The sequence below is a fragment of the Mandrillus leucophaeus genome, unplaced genomic scaffold (genome assembly GCF_000951045.1).
Source record: "Mandrillus leucophaeus isolate KB7577 unplaced genomic scaffold, Mleu.le_1.0 Scaffold163, whole genome shotgun sequence".
NCBI lineage: Eukaryota > Metazoa > Chordata > Mammalia > Primates > Cercopithecidae > Mandrillus > Mandrillus leucophaeus.
The window spans coordinates 274,680-297,772 of NW_012101621.1; the positions used below are offsets into that span (position 1 = coordinate 274,680).

Sequence of the window (23,093 nt, forward strand, 5' to 3'; positions counted from 1 at the left end):
ATTTGTGAGGACTTTGGTTAAAAAACTTAAGAATTTCAAGACAAAAACAGCAGAGCATTAAAACAAATGTAGGATCCTTAGAAGTGTGGGATCTTGTTCAGCTGTGCAGGACACACACTTGTGAAGCTAGTGTTGTCTGCAATAAGGTTAAGAATCTTAAAGTGTTGAATTAGAAGTTAATACAACTGGACAACCCACTCGGATCCGCTTCCACGCTGTGGAAGCTTTGTTCTTTCGCTCTTCACAATAAATCTTGCTGCTGCTCAAAAACAAAAACAAAAAAAAGTAGTTAATACAACTTTGAGCACTCAGTACATAAAGTCTCCTTTCCAATTCCAGAGGAATTTATAATGGCCTGTACCCTGTATATTAACACATGAATGAGAGAAATGAGTGCATTAATATTTTGAACAGCTTGACTTAGGTGAGGTACAAACCTCAAAAAGAGGTTTTTTAAAAAATTTAAATTTTAACTGCTATATTTCTTTTTGGTAACAAATTATATATCTTTATGGTGTGTAATGTGATGTTTTGATACATATGTATATTTATTGTGAAACAATGACCACAATCAACCAATTAACATAATCCATCATCTGACATAATTATCATAGTCATTGTTTTGCAGAGTATGAGTGTCTGTTTCCTCACAGGCTCATCCATGATATATGATTATTTATGAAAACACAACAGCAATGCTATATTTTAAAATTTACATTTCTTTGATAAAAAGTGAGTTTGAATATTCTTCATGTTTATTTTTTATTTGGATTTCTTCTTTTGTCCATAGTCTTTTATGCTTATTTTAAATTTGGTTTATAATTATATTTAAAAACCATTTTCCCACATTTGTTTTTACTTTTAAAAATTTATACAGAAGAATTAATTCATTAATCTGAAAATGTCAGTTTTTTTGTTTCTCATTTTTAAAAATTATTTTTTAATTGACAAAAATTATATATATTTATGGAATACAATGTGATGTTTTAATATACGTGTATATTGTTGAAAGAATAAATGAAGTTACTTAACACATGTTACCTCATATGATTATATTAACATTCACAATCTACGGTATTAGCAATTTTCAAGAATACAATATGTTATTAGCTACAGTCAGCATGTTGTATATTGGGTCCCCTGAATGTATTCCTACTAATTGAATTTTTTTTCCTTTTATTAACAATGTCCCATTTCCTTATCCTCTCCCTGCCAGATAACCCTAGTAACCATCATACTATTCTCTGCTTCTATGAGTTCAAATTTTTTAGATTCTACGTATAAGTGAGATCACGCAATATCTGTCTTTCCATCTCTAGCTTATTTCGCTTAGCATAATGTCCTCTAGGTTCATCCACATTGTCTCAAATGACAGAATTTCCTACTATTTTTAAGGCAGAATAATTTTCCATATCACATTTCATTCATCCATTCTATGAACAGTTAGGTTGTTTCTAAATCTTGGCCATTGTGAATATGCTGCAATAAACATAGGAGTGCAGATATCCCTTCGACATACTGATTTCAATTCCATTGGCTATATACCCAGAAGTGGGATTATTGAATCATGTGATAGTTCTATTTTTAATTTGTACATGATACAAGGGTTCTCTTTTCTATCATCCTCTCTAATAATTGCTATCTTTCATCTTTTTGATAATCGCCATTCTAACAGGTGTGATGGGACATCTCATTGTGGTTTTAATTAGTACTTCCCTGATAAGTAGTGATGTTGAGCATTTTTGGTATACCTGTTGACCCCTTGTATGTTTTGTCTTGAGAAATGTCTATTCCTGTCCTCTGCTGATTTTTAAATAATTTTTTTTTTTTTTACTTTTGACATATTTGTGTTACTTGTATATTCTGGATATTAATCCCCTGTTGGATGAGTAGTTTGCAAATATTTCTCCCATTCAAGAGGTTATCTTTTTCACTCTATTGATTGTTTCTTTTGTTGTGTAGAAGTTTTTAAATTTAGTATAGTCTCCTTTGTCTGTTTTTTCTTTTTTTGCCTGTGCTTTTGAGGTCATATCAAAAAAATAATGCCCGAACCAATGTCAAGAAGATTATTTTCTGTGTTTTGTTCTAGTAGTTACACCACTTCATATTTTAAATTTGTATTTAATCCATTTTGAGTTGAGTTTTGCATATGGTATGAAATAAGGACTCAATTGCATTCTTCTGCGTGTGGATATGTAGTTTTTCCAGCATCATTTATTGAAGAGATTGTCTTTTCCCCATTGTTTTCTTGACATTGTTGTTGAAAATCAATTGAATGTAAATGTGTGGACTTATTTCTGTGCTCTTTATTCTGTTCTATAGGTTTATTTATCTGTTTTTATGACAGTATCATGTTGTTTTGATCACTATAGCTTTGTAATAGATTTTGAAATAAGGTAGTGTGATGCTTCCAATGTTGTTCATTTTCCTCAAGATTGCTTTGACTCTTCACAGACTTTTGTGGTTTCATGCACATTTTAGATTTTTGTTTGTTTGTTTCCGTAAAAATTATCACTGGGATTTTGAAGAGATTGCAATAAATGCATTAGATCTATAAACTGCTTTAAGTAGTGAGGACATCTGAACAATATTACTTTTTCTAATCTATTAACATGAGATAGTTTTATATTTATGCCTTATTCAACTTCTTTTTTCAGTGTTTCATAGTTTTAAGTATACAGATGTTTAGTAAAATTTATTCCTAAGTATTTTATTTTTGTTTTTGGATTATATTGTTAATGGTATTGTTTTCTTCTTTCTCTGTTAAGTCCTTGTTATAGAGGCACTACTGATTTTTGTATCTGATTTTGCATTCTGCAACTTCACTGAACTTGTTTATTAACTCTGCAGTTTTTTTTTTTTTCCTGAATTTATTTTTAGGTTTTTTTTTTTTTTTTTTCTGAAGTTTTAAGGGGTTTCTACATATAAGATTATATTATCTGTAAACAGAAAAATTTGCTTCTATCTTTCCAATTTGGGTGTTTTTATTTTTATTTTGTCTAATTGTCCTGGCTAGGACTTTTAGTACTATATGGAATAGAAATAGCAAGAGTGGGCACCCTTATATTATTTCTGACCTTAGAGGAAAAGTTTTCATTTTTTTACCACTATGATGATTTTACTATTATGATGTTAGCTGTGGGCTTGTTATATATGGCTTTTATTGTGTTGCGGTACATTCCTTCTATTCCTAATTTGTTTTATCTGATATTTTATGAAATAATGTTTACTTTTGTTAACGCTTTTTCTGCATCTATTGAGATGATAATAAGATTTTTATTTTTTATTCTGTTAGTGTAGCATATCACATTTATTGATTTCCATATTTTGAACCACTCTTGCATCTCAATAAATTCTACTCAATTATGTTGTATGACCCCTTTAACGTGCTGTTGAAGCTGGTTTGCTGGTATCTTGTTGAGTATGTAGCTTTGTCATTTACGTTGTCTATTCAAACTGACAGCTTGAATGGTTGTAGTTATTAATATAATGATTTATAATATTCTTCATATTTAATAGGTATCAGTGACTTGTCATACATGAAGCATACATATTTTTCCCACTTTGTCTATATTTTTGTTTTTGGAAGTTTAAATTCAATATAGTAAAATTTAGACTTTTATTTTTCCATGGTTTCTGCTTTTGCTTCCTTGCTTAAAGTTGTATACCTGATGCTGCAATTACATACATTTTGCCTACATTTTTACAAGTTATTTTGTGGTATAATTTTGAAATATTTTGATCCAAAAATATTTAGAAATGTACATATTCAATTTCCATGTGTATAAAAATCCAACTTTTTGCTTGTTTTTCAAAAAATATTTTATTCCCTCCACAGTGCGTGGATCTATTCACCTTTCCTTTGAAAATATACCTTTATTACCAGACAAAACTTAGATCAGTTTCTGCGCTTTTTTTAAAAAAAAAAAAACAAAACTATTCTAATCATTTTTTTATTGTGAATAATTTAAGGAATCATTGATTAGTGTACATTCAACAGCACAGACTTCCTACCACAACTCCCTCCTGATTGCTAATTGATTGGTTTCTAGATCTGATATGTCATTTATTTCCTCCATTGCATTCCATATGGGTTAACTTTTGCATTTTGTGTGTTTAAGAAAAGCAGAAATAGAGATCAACCAAGCACTTTGCTGAGAATTGTCAAATGAATTTAGTATAATATTTGTTCTCACAATTAGTTTTTCTGTGTAGGTCAGTTTTCTAATTTTTGTACAACTATGGATTGCTGCTTAAAATGGATATTGATTAATTACACAGGGGTCAGCTGAAGATGGGATGTAATTGATCCATTATCCAGAAGAAAACAGGAAGAAACAAATGTACACTTCTTATTTATGTTTCTTGTCTTACTGTATGCTCCAAGCATAGTATTAACTAGCAGAGTTGAGAACCTGACTCAGCCACTCTAGTGCTTGCACAATAGTCTCATGAATAAAGTAGTGATAAGTGTCAAGTATGAAGTTTTTGTATGGGTAATTCAGCATGATCTCTTATCATTAAGGCAGTTTTAGCTACAGCCTCTGTTGAATGTTTGACCTTTCAGAAACAGTCACAGATGCTCAACCCTTGACATGATTGAGGCATTCAATTGGCAACGTAATGGCAAATTGTTTACCCTCTCCACAGTGGAAGAACAGCAATATGTTCTTACTGGGATAAATGTGTTTTCCACCTGTGGCTTTGGCTCTCTTGCCATCAATGCCTTGGCCATTAAACTATCCAAAGATGCATAGAATGCCTAATGTTCTTCATAACACACCTTAGGACAAAGGAATACACTTTGTAGCAGAGAAGGTACCACAATATGCATGCAACCAAATGATCCACTGGTGCTATAATATACTATATTAAACAGAATCTATCGGTCTGATAGAACATTAAAAGATATTTCTTTTAAAGGTGAATGTAAAGGTGCAACTACGTATCAATTTAGGGATGGTACTTTGCAGAGTTGGGGCTCTGTGCTTTAACATGTTATACTTTGAACCAATGGACATTGTAAGATATTGTGTCCTAGGATGTATAGATTTGTAAACCAAGGGTAGAGGATGAGAGTGGCTCCTCTCACTAAAATTCCCTTGGAGAATTTGAGCTTCCTGGACCTGCAACATTAAGCTCTGCTGGAGTAGGGAAAATGCTTCTTCTGGGTACATAGGAAGCATTCCAGTAAGGATACAGTTTTAGTAACTCCCCATCATTTTGGCTTCCTTGTGTGTGTAGGTCTGCAGACAAAGGAATAAGTTACTATGCTGGCAGTTGTAATTGATCTTCATTATCATGAAGAAATAGAAATATTGCTATACTTTATCAACCATAGATGATGACAATTGTAAATTGGTAATTGCAGCAATTACAGCCTGACAGGGTCATGGTAATCATGGGTCTTTGGAAGTGACCTAGACTACAAAAGCACTGGATAAACATGGGGGGAATATAGAATGGGTTGTAGAAGAGGAAGATGATGGATGTCATCTTGGGAACAAGGGTAGTGACAAGACCCATTAACTCTTGTTCCTTTAACACTCTTGTGTTTGAAGAATCAATAATGGAGTGAACTCACATAGAGCATAAACTCCTCTACACATGGAAAGATGTATACTGTTTCTAGTGCTGTTGGTGTCTTGCACATACCCCTTTCCACGTAACACTCCCAGGAATTTGGATTGTTCTCTACTCTGAGCTCCTGAGAATCTCTGGCTGAGGACTTTTCTTTGAATATCGCAAAAGCTAAACTCACAAGGTGGGGAAACCTAGAATTGCTACAGAGAAAATGCCCTAGAGCAGCTCTAGACCAGCAAATAAATGCACAGCTTCTTTGTTTCTTAAGGGGGACAACTACAAGTCATAGAATTTATAGAGTCTCCTAGATGGCCACAGCAAGAATGTGCCCAAATTAATGCATCCTTTATTGGCATCCTCCCCTTTTCTTGCTCATATTCATATTTCTGAACCAGTGTCTTCCAGAATTCTTTTCCAAATGAACTACTTGCACTGAGATTTTTGTCTCTGGGCCTTCTTTATTTAATAAATAAAACTACTAGATCAACATAGATGGCAATCCAGGGTGATGATTCCTGACATTCACTACAACCAATTTATAGGTTATTTTTTAGATGTTAAAAATAGCAGAAACCTTGTTATTACATACCTTTATTTGCAAAATAACTAAAATTTTAAGATTAAATTGTTATTTGGTAGACCATGCTGTTCTCTGAAAGAATATCCATTCTTGGCTTGATGGATTTACGTGACGGTAATGGTAATGGCCTCACAGTCTACAGATGAAGCAGTAGCAGGTTTCAGGTGGCAGATGATGAGTTTGTTCTGGATATGTTACATTTGAGGTGCTTAAGTGAAGATAAGCCAGTATGCAGTTGGATGTATCATTTTAAAGCTCCAAAAAGAGATGTGGTCAACAAAATTTAGAATAAGATCTCTTTTTGAACAGTCTTTTTATTGCTACCCTTATGTCTTTGTTCCTTAATGTATAGATGACAGGATTTAAGGCAGGAGTGATAGCAAAGTCAACAATGAACAGATTTTTATCAAGTGATGGTGGAGGAGAAGGCGAGACATAAAGAACCATGCATGGAGTGAAAAACAAAAAAACTACAGTGATGTGAGCTGACAACGTGACAAATGCCTTGGATAAGTCTCCTGAGGAACGTTTCCAGACAGTGATCAAAACGAAAACATAGGAAAGGATTAGCAAGATGAATGTGCCCATGGTCATGAAGCCACTGTTGGCAGTAACAATAAACTCATACTTGGCTCTATCTGTGCATGCAAGTCTTATAATCTTTGGAAAGTCACAGTAAAAGCTGTCTACTTTATTAGGGCCACAAAAAGGCAAGTTTATAACAAAAGCAAATTGAGACATAGCATGGACCACCCCAATTACCCAGCCAGAGATTACAAATGAAACACATATTTTAGGGTTCATGATTTTCAAATAATGAAGAGGCTTACAGATTGCTGCACATCTATCAAAAGCCATGGCCATGAGTAACACCATTTCCACTCCTCCCATGATGTGGATGAAGCATATCTGTGTCATACAACTTTGAAAAGAAATTACATTGTATTCATTTAAAAGGTCTGAGATTATTTTAGGGATTGTGGTAGAGGAAAGACCCACATCAATGAGGGATAGGTTAGCTAGCAAGAAGTACATAGGGGACTGTAAGTGAGAATCAAAAATTACCAAAACCAAAATGAAGAGATTTCCCAGGATGACCCCTAAATAAAGCAAACAACATATCAAAATGAGAAGAAATTTTTTCTCTGCAGAACAAGAAAGAGCCAGTAACACAAGCTCAGTGACCACAGAATCGTTTAGTCCACCCATTGACTGGGACAGAAGTGATGATTTTCAAGTGACCTGAGGATAAAAATAGAAAAGAATAAATATCATTGGAACAAGCGGATTCTCTATTTTCCCTGCTAATTAAGTTAGATATAATTGGAAGTAGAAAAATGAAGGATATTGAAGAGATAAGATTAACAACAAATTTATTATGTAAAGGACTCCCTGAGGAAAAAATATGTGACTATAAATTTTTACATATGGAGCAAAAAGGGGCACTTAATTTTCATCCCAAAGTTAAAGTCTTTCTTCTTTCTCTAAAATATTCCTGGATCATTTCCCTTACCACTTCTCTAGGTATTCTTCCACAACATAAATGCTGTCTTTTATGTCACATGACTATTAATACTTTTGGACTAATGTTATGTTCTTTTACCTATTCCTGTCTGAGCCCATTAACATTCTCTCACTTCACTAGCCTAATAGAGATCACCCAGGTCAAAAGTACTGAAACACATCCCATTACTCCCTATCTTGGGCTTAAAAAATGTAAATGGAACTCAGGTGCACAGGATTTAAACATTATAATAATTGATTTATGACATATCATCTCTGGTTCATTTTTAATCAATAGATTGATAGTCAATGAAAAATAAATTATTGAATACCTGATAGTAAAGAAAAGTAAATATAACAGTGATAATTAATCAAAGATACCAATTGGTAAATAACCAATGACAATATAATATCACAGATAACATTTATTGAGTGCCTCCTCCATTCGGAACATTGAGTCAGCCCATCCAAATGACTCCATAGGTAGGTGCAATTGTATTATGCCTGTTTTACAAATGAAGGAACTGAGGCTCAGAAAAATGAAGTGGCAGAGCTAAGACTTGTATCCAGAGCCAGAGGGCTTCAGAATGCATGTCCCTAACCATGGCACCATGCTCTTCAAGGCCACCATTTCCAAGCGTACTCTAGATCTCTCCAAGGCTGTTAATGCCTCAATTAACCTTTGTCCACCTTCAAGTTTTCACTTCTCTTGATCTGTTGCAAATAGAGTCTCTCCTTTCAAAAATCAAATCTATCAAGGATGAAGGGTGAAGATTCCTTTTGATTCTTCCCTTCTCCCTTAAACCCTTAACAGGTAAGTAAGTTTATTTTAATTTATACATTCCATTTACTGAACAAGTCAAAATAATCTAGCTTTCCCTCTAGAAAATCATTTTAGAGAAGTTATCAGGGATACAGCACACAATTTTCTACATATGAAAATATCACATGCAATAATCACTTTTTAGTCATTGTTTTATTTATTCTCCAAGTTTGCTACTATTGACCCTGTCTTTGTTTTGAAATTTCTTTTGCCATTGATTGCTAAATATGTTGCCTATCCCCAAACCTCTTCCATCCCCATTTCCTACTAAGAGAACACCTAACTGATTAGGTATTTGGTAGAGATCTCTCAATTTGGAGGGATGATAGGCCCCTATTCTAGCCCCAGGATGTAACATGATCATCTAAGTACACTTAGCCATGATTGGTTTAAGAAGAGCATGTAATATAGATAGGAGTAATGAGTTGTAGAACAATGTCTTCTGTGAAAGATTTTCTTTCCCAGATTAACATACAAAACTTCATTTGGAGAAGGCTCTTTTCCTGGTCCCTTTATTCCTGCATTAAATGTTAATGTGATGCCTACATGTACAACAACCATAAGCTCTTTAAGAGCTTACCTATATATTAAAATGATAATGTGAAAAGATACAAAAAGAACCCTGGGTCTCAAAGGTCTTTAACTGATGCCAGCAAAGTTCTACCTTCTGAAATTTGTAATTTGAGAAAAATCAACCCAGTTTGTCTAAGAGATTGTAAATAAGGCATTGGGGGTTGCAGCTGCATTCCTGATATTTGTATAATAGCACTCTTAACTTTTCTCCTATATTTCAGACTTTTTGTGTCTTTTACTAATAAATGTGTTCTTTTGTCCTGCTTACCCTCCAATTGTTGATGTAACTCAGGAGTTTATTTTATATCTTTCTTTTTTCACCCAAATATGTTTCATTGTTTTAACTATCTATATCTATAGTCTTGGACTTTAGCTTAATATATCCAAAACTATAGTGGAGCCCATAAATGGACAACCACAAGTAGTTCAAAGTTAAAATGTCCAAGAGCGATCTTATTATTTTATCATCTATTTAAATCCCTTAGCAAACATTATGACTATTACCCCAGACGCCCAATTCAGGAACCTATGTGGCACCCTTGTCTTCTCTTTCATGTTGTATCCCAAATGGACAATCGTGCCTCCTGAATATTTCTCAGATTTGTTTCCTTCTACTCATTTCCGCTGTGAGTTCTTACTTCAGGTTTATGTACGTTCTCATGTTGACAACTGAAAAAACTTCTGAATGAACCCTGTCTCCAATCTTACCTAATTTCAATTTATTCTGTACTCTGATTTCAGATCTACCTATCTAAAGATAAAATATGATCATATTACTCTCATTTTAACTTTTAATTTTATCATAAAGAATATTTGAAATTCAATGTATATCACCCAAGACTCTTCATGAACTAGACACTATAGTTACTACATTTTTTCATGTCTTCTGCCTCTGCATATGCTCTTCCTGTGCTATTCCCGGTCACTAGAAAGTGGAACCATCACTGGCTTTAAGGCCAGATAGACTTCAGTTGCCTTCCCAGTCTGCCAGCTACTTCAGAGCTATATAAACTTGGGCAAGGTACTAAATGATGTTGATAATGTTTCTTTGTCTAGAAAATGAGAGAAGTGGAATGCACTTCTTTTGATACTGTATTTGAGATAGCATAGGCAGAACTATTTTTACAAGTGTTACTTCCCTTTCCTTTTATCCTTCAAGACATGGATCAAATATCTCCTCCACCTGATGTATTCATTGAAGACCACAAGCAAATACTTTCTTTCTATGAACTATTGTTCTAACATGCATATTTTAACAATTAAAGTATATTATACTTTTTGTATGCTGCTGCTTCATTTTCTACTATGATCTCTTTAAGAAAAGGAGCTTCTGGTGAACTTTGTGTACTCCAATACTTACAATTTCTAAAATAGTGTATGCACTAATACATAGTCTTCAGTAACGTTCATAATAGAAAGTTCAAAAAGATATGTTACGCAAAATAAGTGTCCTAGATGCCCCGATGGGGATCTCTGCCAAGTGACTTTGGGGATTGAACTTACTAATACCTGCATGGTGGTAAGGAAACAGAAAGCAGTCTGGAAGTCAGTGGCTCTCCTGTTTTATGACTGTCTGCTCAGCGTGATCTTGGCATCCCACATTTTCAACTAAATCTTAAATCTAATGAAATAAAACTAGAAGAAAAGGCTTTTAAAAATATTTTTGCCTTGAACTACATGTGTAGAGGTACTGCAAAATATCCGGTGAGTTTCTCAAATTACAGTTGAGTACTAACGTAAAGCATTTTATAAAAATATTGCAGAACAGGAGAATATCACCAGACATTTGAAAAGGCTCAGTAATTCAAAAGAACACCATAGTGTTCATAACGAAAGCCCCTACAAAAGCTGTTTGTTACATTAATAAGGAAGAGAATTTTTAATATACTTGAATTTACAACCCAAGATTTTTTGATGGACATGATTAAATAAGCACAAAATTAAGGTAAATTAACATGAAAAATATATACAATACTCAATTAAGTTTCAAAAAATTATAAAACACTGTGAATGTAAATATGTATGTGGAAATATTTAGATGTTACATAACAATATGTTTGGGGAATTTTTAGATTTTTTATTTTTGATAAATATTAACTCATTTTCTATAGTTTTACAAATAATATTTATGGATTAAAGGTTTTTTAAAAATTTCCAACTTTTATTTTAAGTTCAGGGGTACATGTGCAGGATGTGCAGGTTTGTCACATAGGTCAACATGTGCCATGGTGCTTTGCTGCACAGATCATCCTGTCACTCGTGTATTAAGTCCAGCATCCACTAGCTATTCTTCCTGATCATCTCCCTCCTCACCCATTGCCCTCTGACAGGCCCCAGTGTGTGTAGTTCCCCCTACGTGTGTCCCTGTGGTCTCCTGATGTTTTAATTTTTAAAGAAATTTTCAAGTTAGTGGAGGAAATAAGAAAAATGATATGAGTAATTTCATAAATATATATATAATGAAAGTATAATTTCATTGTACTACTGTATAATGTACTGGCTAACATCACAGATTCTGGGGCCAGACTACCTGGTTTTGAATCTCCATCTCCCGGATTTATGAGCTATGTGTCCTTGGGTGAGTTGCTTCACTTCTCTGTCCCTCAATTTCTTCATCTGTAAAATAGGAATAATAACAGTACTTACCTCATAGAGATATTAAATGAGTTAATATCTGGCAAATATTTGAGCATGCCTGGCACATAGGTATTCAGTAAGTGTTTTTTATAATAATTATGATTTTTAGAGACATGGTCATTCAGTTCTGTCCAAACACAGAGATAGTTTGGTCAGCCGGATTGTGCTCAGTTGAAATAGCCAAGACTTAGACATAACCTTTTATTTCCACGATTCTAGTTTTAGAAATAAAAGAAATAGGAAAATGATGACTTTGTTTTTTTCAAAGATGGCGTCTCAGTTTCTTGCCCAGTCTGGAGTACAGTGGTACCAACACAGCTAGCTGCATCATCCACCTCCTGGGCTCCAGTGATCCTCCCGCCTCAGCCTTTGGAGTAGCTGGGACCACAGGCACTCGGCACCACACCTGCCATATATATATTAGCAGAGATGGGATCTCACTATCTTGCCTAGGTTGATCTCAAACTCCTGGCTCAAGTGATCCTCCCATCTAGGCCTCTCAAAGTACTGAAATTACAGGTGTGAGCACTGCACCCGGCAGAAAATGAGGACTCTTTACATATCGATTTAATAAAGATAAAGGCTCTCTGAAGAGAAAGTTATCCCATGATACTGCTGAAATTATGAAAATGAGACCAGAAGGATACAAAACAGCGTGAGTGACAGTCATTCAAATAAAGAACACCACTACCATAAAACAAACAAACAAAAATAACTGTGCATAAAAAGAGTAACAGTGATCTGGGAGCACAAAGAATAATAAGGAGGAGTAGTAATGTGCCCAGTTGCTGGGGAGTTCAAGAGCGGGTTTCCTAAATACCTGCTCAGGCTCAGTGTTCACTCAGCAGCAGCTTCAGGATATTGAGACACACAGAAAGGTTAACACCAGTTTTGAATCATCACCTTTCCCTAAGACAAAAAATTATAAATAGTTTTGACCGTGAGGAAATCAATTAGCAGGGCTTGGTAGTAAGACTGGATGTAGTCCATAATTGCTTCTAATGGAAACCAAGTCTTCTGTGTACATTATTTTTCCCAAGGGTACATTATCACATTTTGTAGAAAGAATTATAGGGAAGTTGAGCAGCTTAGTGGGATGATAAGTGATTTTGTGCTCTGTTAATTTACATTGTAGAGAAATAATGAATGGATATTTGAACAAATCATGGGAGTCCAAAAAGTAGTGCAAAATCAGATTGGGAAAATTTCACTTGGTATTTTTTCACAGCTTTATGCAAGTTTAATGTATGTATTGTAAATTTCACCCATTTTAAGTGTACAGTTAATTCAATGATTTTTAGCAAATATATGGAGTTGTTTAACATTGCAATTCAATTTTAGAACATTTCTATCACCCTAAAGTGATCCTTTGTGCCTGTTTATAGTTAATCTTCACTCCCAATCCCAGACTCAGACAATAAGCAATTGATTTCTTGTCTCTATATATTTGCCTTTTCAGGATACATCAGATAAAGGGAATTATACAGTATGTAGTCTTTTGTGACTGGGCTTGTTTCACTTATCATTTTTGCCATTCTTCTATGTGGTAACATGTATCATCTGTTTATTACTTTTAATTGCTGCAGAGTATCCCCTCATATGTCACATTTCATTTATCCATTTACCTGGTGATGGACATTTGGATTATTAACAGTTTGGGCTGATTATGAATAATTCTGCTGGGACCATTCCTGTTCAAGATTTTGTGTAAATAAATGTTTTGATTTTTCTTAGGTATACCTAGTCATAGAATTGCTGGATCATATGGTAAATTTATGTTTAGCTTTTTGAGAAACTGCTAACCTGTTTTCCAAGTGGCTGTACCATTTCACATTCCAGCCAGCATTGTGTGAGATTTCCAATTTCTTGAACCCCATCAACACTTGTTATTGCTTATCTTTTGATTATAAGCATTCTGGCTGTTGTGAAGTGATAATCTCATTTTGATTGTGATTTGCAGTTGTCTAATAACATGACGCAAACATTTTTTTTCTTGTGCTTACTGGTCATTCTCATATCTCCTTTGGAGGAATGTATATTAAAATCTTCTTCTCATTTAAAAATTAGATTGTTGTCTTCTGAGTTGTCACAGTTCTTTATATGTTCTCAATATATGTTTTTTCAAATATAAAGTTTGAAAATATTTTCTCTAACTCTGACTTTTCCTCTCACTTTATTGATGTGATAGAAACTTTTGAATCACAAATGTTTCTACTTTTGATGTAGTCCATGTTTTAAAATTTTTAATGCTTTATTCTTTTGGTGTCTTATCTAAGCATTCTATGCCAAACTCGTGGCCAAAAGTTTTCATGCTATGTTTTCTATTGAAAATTTTAGATTTTAGGCCGGTAGCTATTAAATCCATTTTGTGACAATTTTTGTGGGTAGTGTGTGGTAAGGATCTAAATTCATATTTGTGTTCATCCTACTTGGAATTCATTAAGCTTCTTGAATTTTATATTTATAGATTATTTTTATCCAATTTTGAACACTTTCGCACATTATTTTGAACATAAAAACTTTTCAAAGTGTTTGAACTTTATTTCTCTTTTTTTGTTATATTTTAAGTTCTGGGATACATGTGCAGAATGTGCAGGTTTGTTACATAAGTATACATGTGCTATGGTGGTTTGCTGTACCTATTGACCCATCATCTACATTAGGTGTTTCTCCTAATGCTATCCCTCCCCTTGCCCTCCACCCATAACAGGCTGTGGTGTGTATGTTCTGGGCTGCAGGGCTGCCTCAGACATCGGCAGTGGCTTGCAGGCAGACCACACCTTTCCTGAACCTGTCCTGCAGAGGGAAGCATGCCCTGCTACCCCGATGGCCCACAAAACATGGCATCTCAACCATCTCAATGTTCTGATAGTGGGGGCTCCTTCCCGGCTTGGGTACCACCAAACCTGCCAGTCTTGCCTGGCTGGCAGCAGTGGGGGTAGGGGAGCTGCATGTTCTGCCTTCTAGATCTTTCCTGTTGGTACACAGAGCTGAGCTCTGCCCACCCACAGAGTTCAGGCAGGGATGAGGCTGCTGTGTTGGAAGCAAGAGCAGAGACTTTTCTGGCCAGAAGTGACCGTGGCCTCTATCAATGTTATGGCAGCTGGTGCTGGGCTGCTCAGGAATATAAGGCCTGCAGTGATTCCCCATAGTCTTGAATGATAATCTCTGCAAAAACTCCAAGTGGTTCTTTGTATCAGTCTAGAAGCCTGGGGATTCCGCGGGGGTTCTCCTGTTCCCAGGATGGCAAGGGTCCCTGTGGGAAGTGTGGATCCCCCAGGGACTCTTACACTCACCCTTTCCCTGTATTGGAGGCTTCCCCTGGCTCTGCTTTGATCTTAGGTGGGTGGCTGCCCAGCTTTCCATTTTTCTGTTCTCTGTGTGTGTTTTTGCTCCCTTGATGGATCCTGATGTGACTTCTCAGACAATTCACTTGAAGAGTCAGTATTTACTTACCACTTTGTTTTCTCTCCTACTATTTATAAAAATTACGTCTTTTTAGCTTGACATCTTAGACTCCACTCCTTTTTCTCCATAGCTTAGTATTCAGCCAATTACTGGCCAGAGGTTATGCTCAAACACCTTGAGCCAGTAGGGCTTCCACTCTTTGTCAGTGGATCTGCATGCCCTTGGAAAATGCATTCAAAGTTCAGGCAGTTTACAAATGGTCTTTGCCTTTTACTTTTTGCAGAATTCCCACTTTTATTCTTTCATTTACACAAGGCTTCATGTTCAACCAGGGATGCATAAATTGCTAGTGGTTTTTCTTGTCTCTCATAACTGAACAGACTTACTCAAACACACCTTTTTAGATCACTACGTGTGGTAAACAGAATAATAGCCTTCAATGATGTCCATGTTCTTATCTCTAAAACCTGATAATATCTTATGTTACCTAGTAAAAAGGACTTAGCCAATGTAACTAATTTATGGACCTTAAAGTTAAGAGCTTATCCTGAGTTATCAGGGTGAACCCAGTGTAATCACAAGGGTCCTTACAACAAAGAAGCAGGAAGATCAAAGTAAGGAAAGGAAACGTTGCCATGGAAGCAGAGGTCAGGGTAGTGTTGGACCAAGAGACAAGGAATATGGGAGCCTCTAGTAGCGGGAAAGGCAAGCAAATTGATTCTCTCTTAGAGCCTCCAGAAGGACCACAGCCTTACTGACCCATTTAGGACTTCTGACTTCCAAATGGTAAGATGATAAATTTGTTTTGGCTTATGCCACTAAATTTGTGGCAATTTGTTTCAGCAGCAGTAGGAAACTAATATCCTAGGTATATGCTAGAGTTTATTAGTGTTTACTCCCTGAATCTTCCTGTTAAATTTCTGGCTAGTTTGCTAGTCATTTTTTTTTTGCCTCCACCAGGATCAAAGTCTCAGGATAGCTATGATGTTAGCTTTCTATATTTGTTTGCCACAGAAATTATGACCGTTTCCGATAACACTCAGATAGATGTTTTTTGTTTTTTGGTTTTTTTTTCCCCCATGCCCCAAGTCAAGTCAGCTACCTCTGGCAGTGACAGTGAAGCTTCTAGTTGTCAAGACCTGTCCTGATCTGGTAGAATTACCATGCTGATGGAGCTGGGGGCAGTGGGAGAAGCCTTGGATTAAAACGCCACAGACTACTACTGTTTTCATCTGAGGTGCAGCAGTTTTTCTTGAATATAAACTTAATTTGTTGTATGCATTTAGTTAATATTTAGAGTCCCAAACTGGCTGTTTTACACAATTGCCCAGTTTTTATTACTGCTTTTAAGGGAGATTTGTGGAGTTCCTTACTCACTATTCTGACTTACTCGGGATTTTAATACCAAAAATTGTTCCATATTTAATTAATATAGACAAAGTATTTTTTTTCAAAATCAGAGTCTGTTCATTGGATAAAATACAAAGGTGGTATTTTTCAGCCACCACAAACTGGTGAATAAATAGAGTGAACAATGTAGGCTTTCAGTATATGCTTGTATTTAGTACCATCTGTGAAGCTGCTGCTTATTGATTCTTTATTGTAAAGAAACCACTTGATTTCTCTTTAAGAGAAAGATAAACTATCTTATTAAATATTAGCATAATTGTTAGTTTCCAGCTTTAAGTTCTGGGCTTTAAATGGGAAATAGTTTGGCCAATTATCTATAATATGAATAGGAGAAAAAAGGCTGAAATAAAATTCAGTGCATAATGTATGCATTATACAGGAAGGAAAAATTTACCCAAACAGTGTAGGGAAAACTATGTAAAGATTCAATGTCTTCTCTTTGCAAAACCAAATCTATAAATATATAGTGTACCCAGCACATCTAATCATGGGTGGAAATAGAATATTGGACAAATCTTATTCATTCATTCAACGAATATTTATTGAGCACTACTGTCTGTCAGGTATAAGCCTTTCTGCAAGTAGAAACAGCTCTTTTACCCCTGACTGATGAGATCAGTATTCTCCTGCCTGAAGAACATATAGTGGACTGTCATGAGACAATTTCCTTGCAAAGGATTGTTGATTTTCCTAAGGACCTACGTTCATTGTCTCTCATGACTTCTAGACCAGATTGAAGTACGGAAGTATCACAAAGGGTGAAAGTATGGAGTGTGATCCATAAGGAGTTACATTTTTAAATTTCTTATGCTAATTAATATCAACAAAAGCCTGGGGACATGAGTGAGAATGAATTATAAGGATGTGGGATGAGAGTGGAAAGAATAAAAAGTTATATCAAGCCAAAAATGCTATATTGATTCACTAACCAGAGATTCTAGATTCAATGTGTTAGTTCAAAGGGCTGGCATCACTTGTAATGGTCTGCTTGGTTAATTTACTGAAACTGGCACCCAAAAGTGGACTAAACAAATGAAGTTGAAGCTTTAGAATTTTCTTTTTTATACTGTTAAGAAAAGTATTCAAACACTTATAAAGACAGGAATGCTGGAATTGATTAAGCATGTAAGACATTTACCATTTACCATGTAAGACCTGTTCAGCCATGCTAGAAGGTCCAGGGAACACTCTCTTCACCAAGACTTTGAGGAATAGATTCTTGAGGAAAGCTCTGGTATTGTTGAATAGCTTATTTCCTTAGGCCCAGGGTACTCGCTTTATTGTAAAGGAAGTGCACAAAAACACACAAAGTTAGGGAACTCACTGTCACTGATCCTATCATATATTGTAACAACTGAGAGTTGTCAATTTGATAGAACATTGGGATAGCCTTTTAAAGTTGCAACTGAGGCACCAGTTTAAAGATAACAAACTGCAAAATTGAGCTCTGTGCTTCAAGATGTATGTTTTGAACCAATGGACCTATGTCCCCTGTGGATAAAATATGCAGTTGCGTAAACCAAAGGATACAGAAAACAGTAGTATTTATTACCATAAGTCTCAATGACCTTGGGTAGTCTCTGTTTTCTATTCCCGAAACCTTAGAATTTATTAGAGTGGAAAGAATGTTTTTGGAGACATACTAGGGATTCCAATAAATCTAAAATTTGTAGTTGCTTTTCTGTCATTTAGGATTCCTCATGTTGATGAACCAGTAGGCAGAGGAATGTGTTACCTTGTCTTTATCCCATTATTAGATAAAGACAGGATGATGGCATGCAGAGTTTGCCTAAAACTAGGGGTCAACCTAGGCACCACCAGGTGGTGGTTCCATGATTAGTCAAAATGGTAGAAGAATAATTGTAGCAACAACAGACTGGCAAGAATATTCTCACCAGGCACTCACACTGCTCATAAATGAACTGGGTCACTTCACTTGGCAAGCAACCTAGATCAGTAGAAGTGCTGTCTAAGGATGAGGGGAATTGAGAATGAGTAACAGAGGAAGAGATGGTGATGATCAATTAGGAATTAAAATGCTATTGTAGCCTATCCCACTACCTCCTTTTTATAATGTGTGTGTGTGTGTGTGTCTGTGTGTGTGTGTCTGTGTATGTGTGTGAGAGAGAGAGAAAGAGAGAGATTTTGAACAGACAGCACTTTAATGAATCTGTGATAGGATGAAGTGAAATTAAATGGGGCCTAAGTGTCTTTAAAAAATGAATAGAGCCATCGCTCATCCCTGTAATGCCAGCACTTTGGTAGGCTGAGGTGGGAGGATCACTTGAGGCCATGTGTTTGAGACCAGCCAGTCTGGTGAACATAGAGATACCCTGTCTATAAAAAATAAAAATAAAATAGCTAGGCATGGTGGTGCATGCCTGTAGTCCCAGTTACGCAGGAGGATGAGGCGAGAGGATTGTTTAACCCCGGGAGCTTGAAGTCACAGTGAACTATGATTGCGTCACTGCACTTCAGCCTGGGTGACAGAAAAAGACCCTGTCAGGAAAAAAAAAAAAAAAAAAAAAAGAGAGAGAGAATGGGAGATCAATATACTTTGTTACTTGTGGTTTCCAAAGAAGGAGATGGTTCCATAAAAGTCTACCTGCGGGCTTGTCTCTGGCTTCCTAACATGCTCAGTATTATGTACAGGACATTCTGGACATGCCAAGAAATTAATGCACCCTCTAAAAATGAAGAAAACAATTCACCTTGTTCTGTTGCAATGAGATAATTATAAGTCACGGGATCAACAGAGTCACTTGCTGGGGTGTCAGTAGGCTTGAATCTCAATTATGTTTATCAACATAAACATTTTTCACTTCTCAGTATCACTTCCCTACTCCCTCACAGAGCTTCCAAAAATCAGCTTCCAAATAAAGCACTTGCAAACAAAGTTTGTTTTTGGGTCTTCATCTGACAATTCAACTAAGTGACTAAGTGGAGCTACTAGTCCTACATCTATAACCATTCTATGTGATGATTGCTGACATTTACCAAAACAAGTTTGCAGTTTGAGAACTTCATAGGAAACAGGAGAGGTGATGTCATTATGTCATTTCCTCTACTCAAAATAATTGCAATTTAAATTGTACAATATTATTTATGAATAGTTTTGCTGTCTAGTAAAATATGCCACATCATAGTAGGTTCACATTTTTTACGGTAATAAAAGCAATTAAGTAAATGCTCTGCAAAAGTAGTAGAAATCTGCTCAGTGAGGTGGATGTCATTTCCAGGTTGGTCTGGACATCATGTTATATGGCAAATGCGTCCAACAGGCAGGTGAATGTATAGTGTTAGTAGCTCAAAGACAGATCTGGTCAGCAAAATCTGACATAATAGCTCCATTTGAACAATCTTTGTATGGCTATCTTCATCTTTGTTCCTTAATGTGTATAGATGACAGGATTCAAGGCAGGAGTGATAGCAAAGTCAGCAATAAACAGATATTTGTCAATTGATGATGTGGGGAAAGGCCACACATAGAGAAACGTGCGTAGAATGAAGAAAAGAACAACCACGGTGATGTGAGCTGACAATGTGACAAATGCCTTGGATAAGAAGGCTAAGGAAAAATGCTTCCAGAAAGTGATGAAGATGAAGATATAAGAAAGGATTAGCAGGAAGAAGGTGCCCATACTCATGAAGCCACTGTTGGCAGCAACAAGAAACTCAAACATGGCTCCATCCGTGCATGCGAGTTTTATGATCTGGGGAGAGTCACAATAAGAGCTGTCTACTTTATTAAGGCCACAAAAAGGCAAGTTTATAACAAAAGCAATTTGGGACATGGCATGGATAAGCCCAGTAACCCAGCCAGTGACTACGAATAAAACACACCTCTTAGGGCTCATGATGTTCAAGGAATGAAGGGGCTTACAGATTGCTGTGTGCCTGTCAACTGCCATGGCTGTGAGTAACACCATCTCTGCCCGTCCCATGATGTGGATGTAGCATATCTGTGTCATACAGCCTTGGAAAGAAATTACTTTGTATTCATTTGAAAGGTCTGAGATCATCTTGGGGATTGTGGTGGTGGAAAAGCCCACATCAATGAGGGACAGATTGGAAAGCAGGGACTACATAGGAGAATGTAAGTGAGAATCAGCAATTACTAAAAACACAATGAAGAGATTTCCCAGGATGATTCCTAAATAGAGAAAGGAGAATATCAATATTAGAAAAATTTTGGTTTGCCACGAACTGGAGGGTCCCAGCAGCACAAACTCAGAAGCCAAGGAATCATTTTTTCCATCCATTGACTTGGGCAAAAAAGCTGATTTTCAAACCACCTGAGGATAGAAAATGAGGAAAAGTCAGAGGCAGTGGTACTTAAGTGTACTGCCTATTTATCCTGCTATTTTTTCTATGGGTTACATATATTAGAGTCAAAAATCATTGAATCTTATACAAAAACATAAAGAAAATAGAACTATAGTAATCAGGAGAGTGATTACAAAAGAGAGAAAGAAAATTATGAATATGTTGATAGAATCAAATAGGGGTACTGTTTTTCTTATTCCATTATCAGACTTTTTGTTTTGTTTTTCTTCTCAAGGATTTTTAGACATTTCCCCTGACTACTTACCTAGATGTTGTCCCATCCTAATAATCTCAGGCGATCAAAATTTTTCACACATTAATGCTTCTGCACTAAATGTGGAAATTTTTCTCAGTTGTTATGTCTTACTAAACTATTCAAATTAGGATTTTCAGGCCAAAACTGTATAATACATTTTGTATTTATTTTTATTTGAAGAATTTACTATGGAAGTTAGGTATACATATTGAGATTATAATGTTTAACTCACGATTCATTATCCTAATATACATGGATATTTATATTCAATTCATTGTTGAATAGAAAAAATATTTATTAGGAAGTAAAATAGTATAACTAAATAATGATAATACTAATAGTTAACATTTATTAAGTAATTTTTTCTACGCCAGGCACTGCATTCAGTATGTCATTGCATTAAACTTCACAAAATTTCTTATATGTTTTTATTAGACCCATTTTGTAGAAGAAGATGAAGAAACTTAGTCTGGTGAGATCAAGTATCAGAGCTGGGACTTGTATCCAGAGTTATAGGACACAGTAATTCATGCTCCTAACTATGATGCTCTGCTCTTCAAGTCCAGCCTCTTCAAATATCCCATATATCTTCCATGAACATCCATCAGTTACACTTCCTTCAACTTTTAATTTCTTTGAACTCCTGACATAGTGAACTTCTTCTATTTTTTTTAAAAGATCAAACTCTTGAATCCCCTGTTTTCTGATTGCTCTGTTCTTTTGCCAACCTTTCATTGGCAAGATTATCTCCACTTTTCCTTCACTCAGTAAGCTAACGATCTGGTGTTCACAGGTTTCCTTGTCAGAGAAAATAATTCTGATTTTCAATATGCCATATGATAATCACTTTTTAATCTTATTTTGCTTGACCTCTCTGCAGAATTTGATACTTTTTATCAAGACCTTGATTCTGCAATTCCCTTTACCCTTGGCTTCTTGCCTTCTATAATGCCATTCCCCTTCCTACTTTTTCATCAGAAATTCCATTTGTTTAGGCAATGAGCTGAAATCTCTCAATTTTAGAGAAAGTAGCACTGTTCCAGATAGAGAACATAATGCATTATTTTTCTAAACCAGTTGCTATAATCCCATTATTCCTGGATATAGATTTGTCTAAGGTGGAGCATGTGACCCAGAACTGTTTAATGAGATATACACCTGTACCAGTATCTTTTTTGAAGGGATTTTCTTCTCAAGTAAAAGGACAAACCTTTATTGGGAAAGGATTTTTTTTGTTTTTGTTTTTTTTCTGTTCCATGATTCCTGTATTTAATGTTATTGTTATGCCTTAGGTGAAGCAACTATGAAATCCTAACATATGTAAAATTAGAAAAAAAGTCAGTGAAAAGTTAGGAAGTGTATTCGTCAGGGTTCTCTAGAGGGACAGAACTAATAGGTTTTTTATATATATATATATAGACACATACACACACACACACACCCACACACACATATCCTATTACATATTTGCATTACATAGGGAAGTTTATTAAGTATTAACTCACATAATCACAAGGTCCCACAATAGGCTCTCTGCAAGTTGAGGAGCAAGGAGAACCAGTCTGAGTCCCAAAACAGAAGAACTTGGAGTCTGATGTTTGAGGACAGGAAGCATCCAGCATGAGAGAAAGATATAGGATGGGAGGCTAGGCTGGTCTGGTATTTTCATGTTTTTCTGCCTGCTTTATATTCTAGCCATGCTGGTAGCTGATTAGATTGTGTCCACCCAGATTAAGGATGTGTCTTCCCTTAGCAGCCCACTTACTCAAATGTTAATCTCCTTTGGCAACACCCTCATAGGCACACCCAGAAAGAATACTTTGCTTCCCTCAATCCATTCAAGTTGACACTCAATATTAACCATCATAGGAAGGAACTAGGACCTAACACACATACTGGCCACTTAATCAAAGCCAGCAATTGTCTCCCTTCAGATTTCTTGTAATTTGAGAAAAATAACCTCTAGCTTGTTTGATCCACTACAAATGAGGTTT

General features: G+C 35.7%; 1 protein-coding gene and 1 pseudogene across 1 annotated transcript; both read right to left on the reverse strand.

Annotated features, from left to right (window-relative positions):
* Positions 1–6,436: 6,436 nt before the first annotated feature.
* On the reverse strand, positions 6,437–7,372 carry LOC105536790 (olfactory receptor 4F15-like). The gene has a single exon (XM_011976275.1). It carries the CDS (start codon positions 7,370–7,372, stop codon positions 6,437–6,439), a length of 936 nt encoding a protein of 311 aa, XP_011831665.1.
* A 12,468-nt stretch (positions 7,373–19,840) lies between these two features.
* Positions 19,841–20,779, reverse strand: LOC105536791 (annotated as a pseudogene).
* Positions 20,780–23,093: the final 2,314 nt, after the last annotated feature.

What these genes read in the sequence shown, in the direction of transcription:
- LOC105536790 (XM_011976275.1), bottom strand. Translation starts at nt 7,372, where the DNA reads ATGGGTGGACTAAACGATTCTGTGGTCACTGAGCTTGTGTTACTGGCT.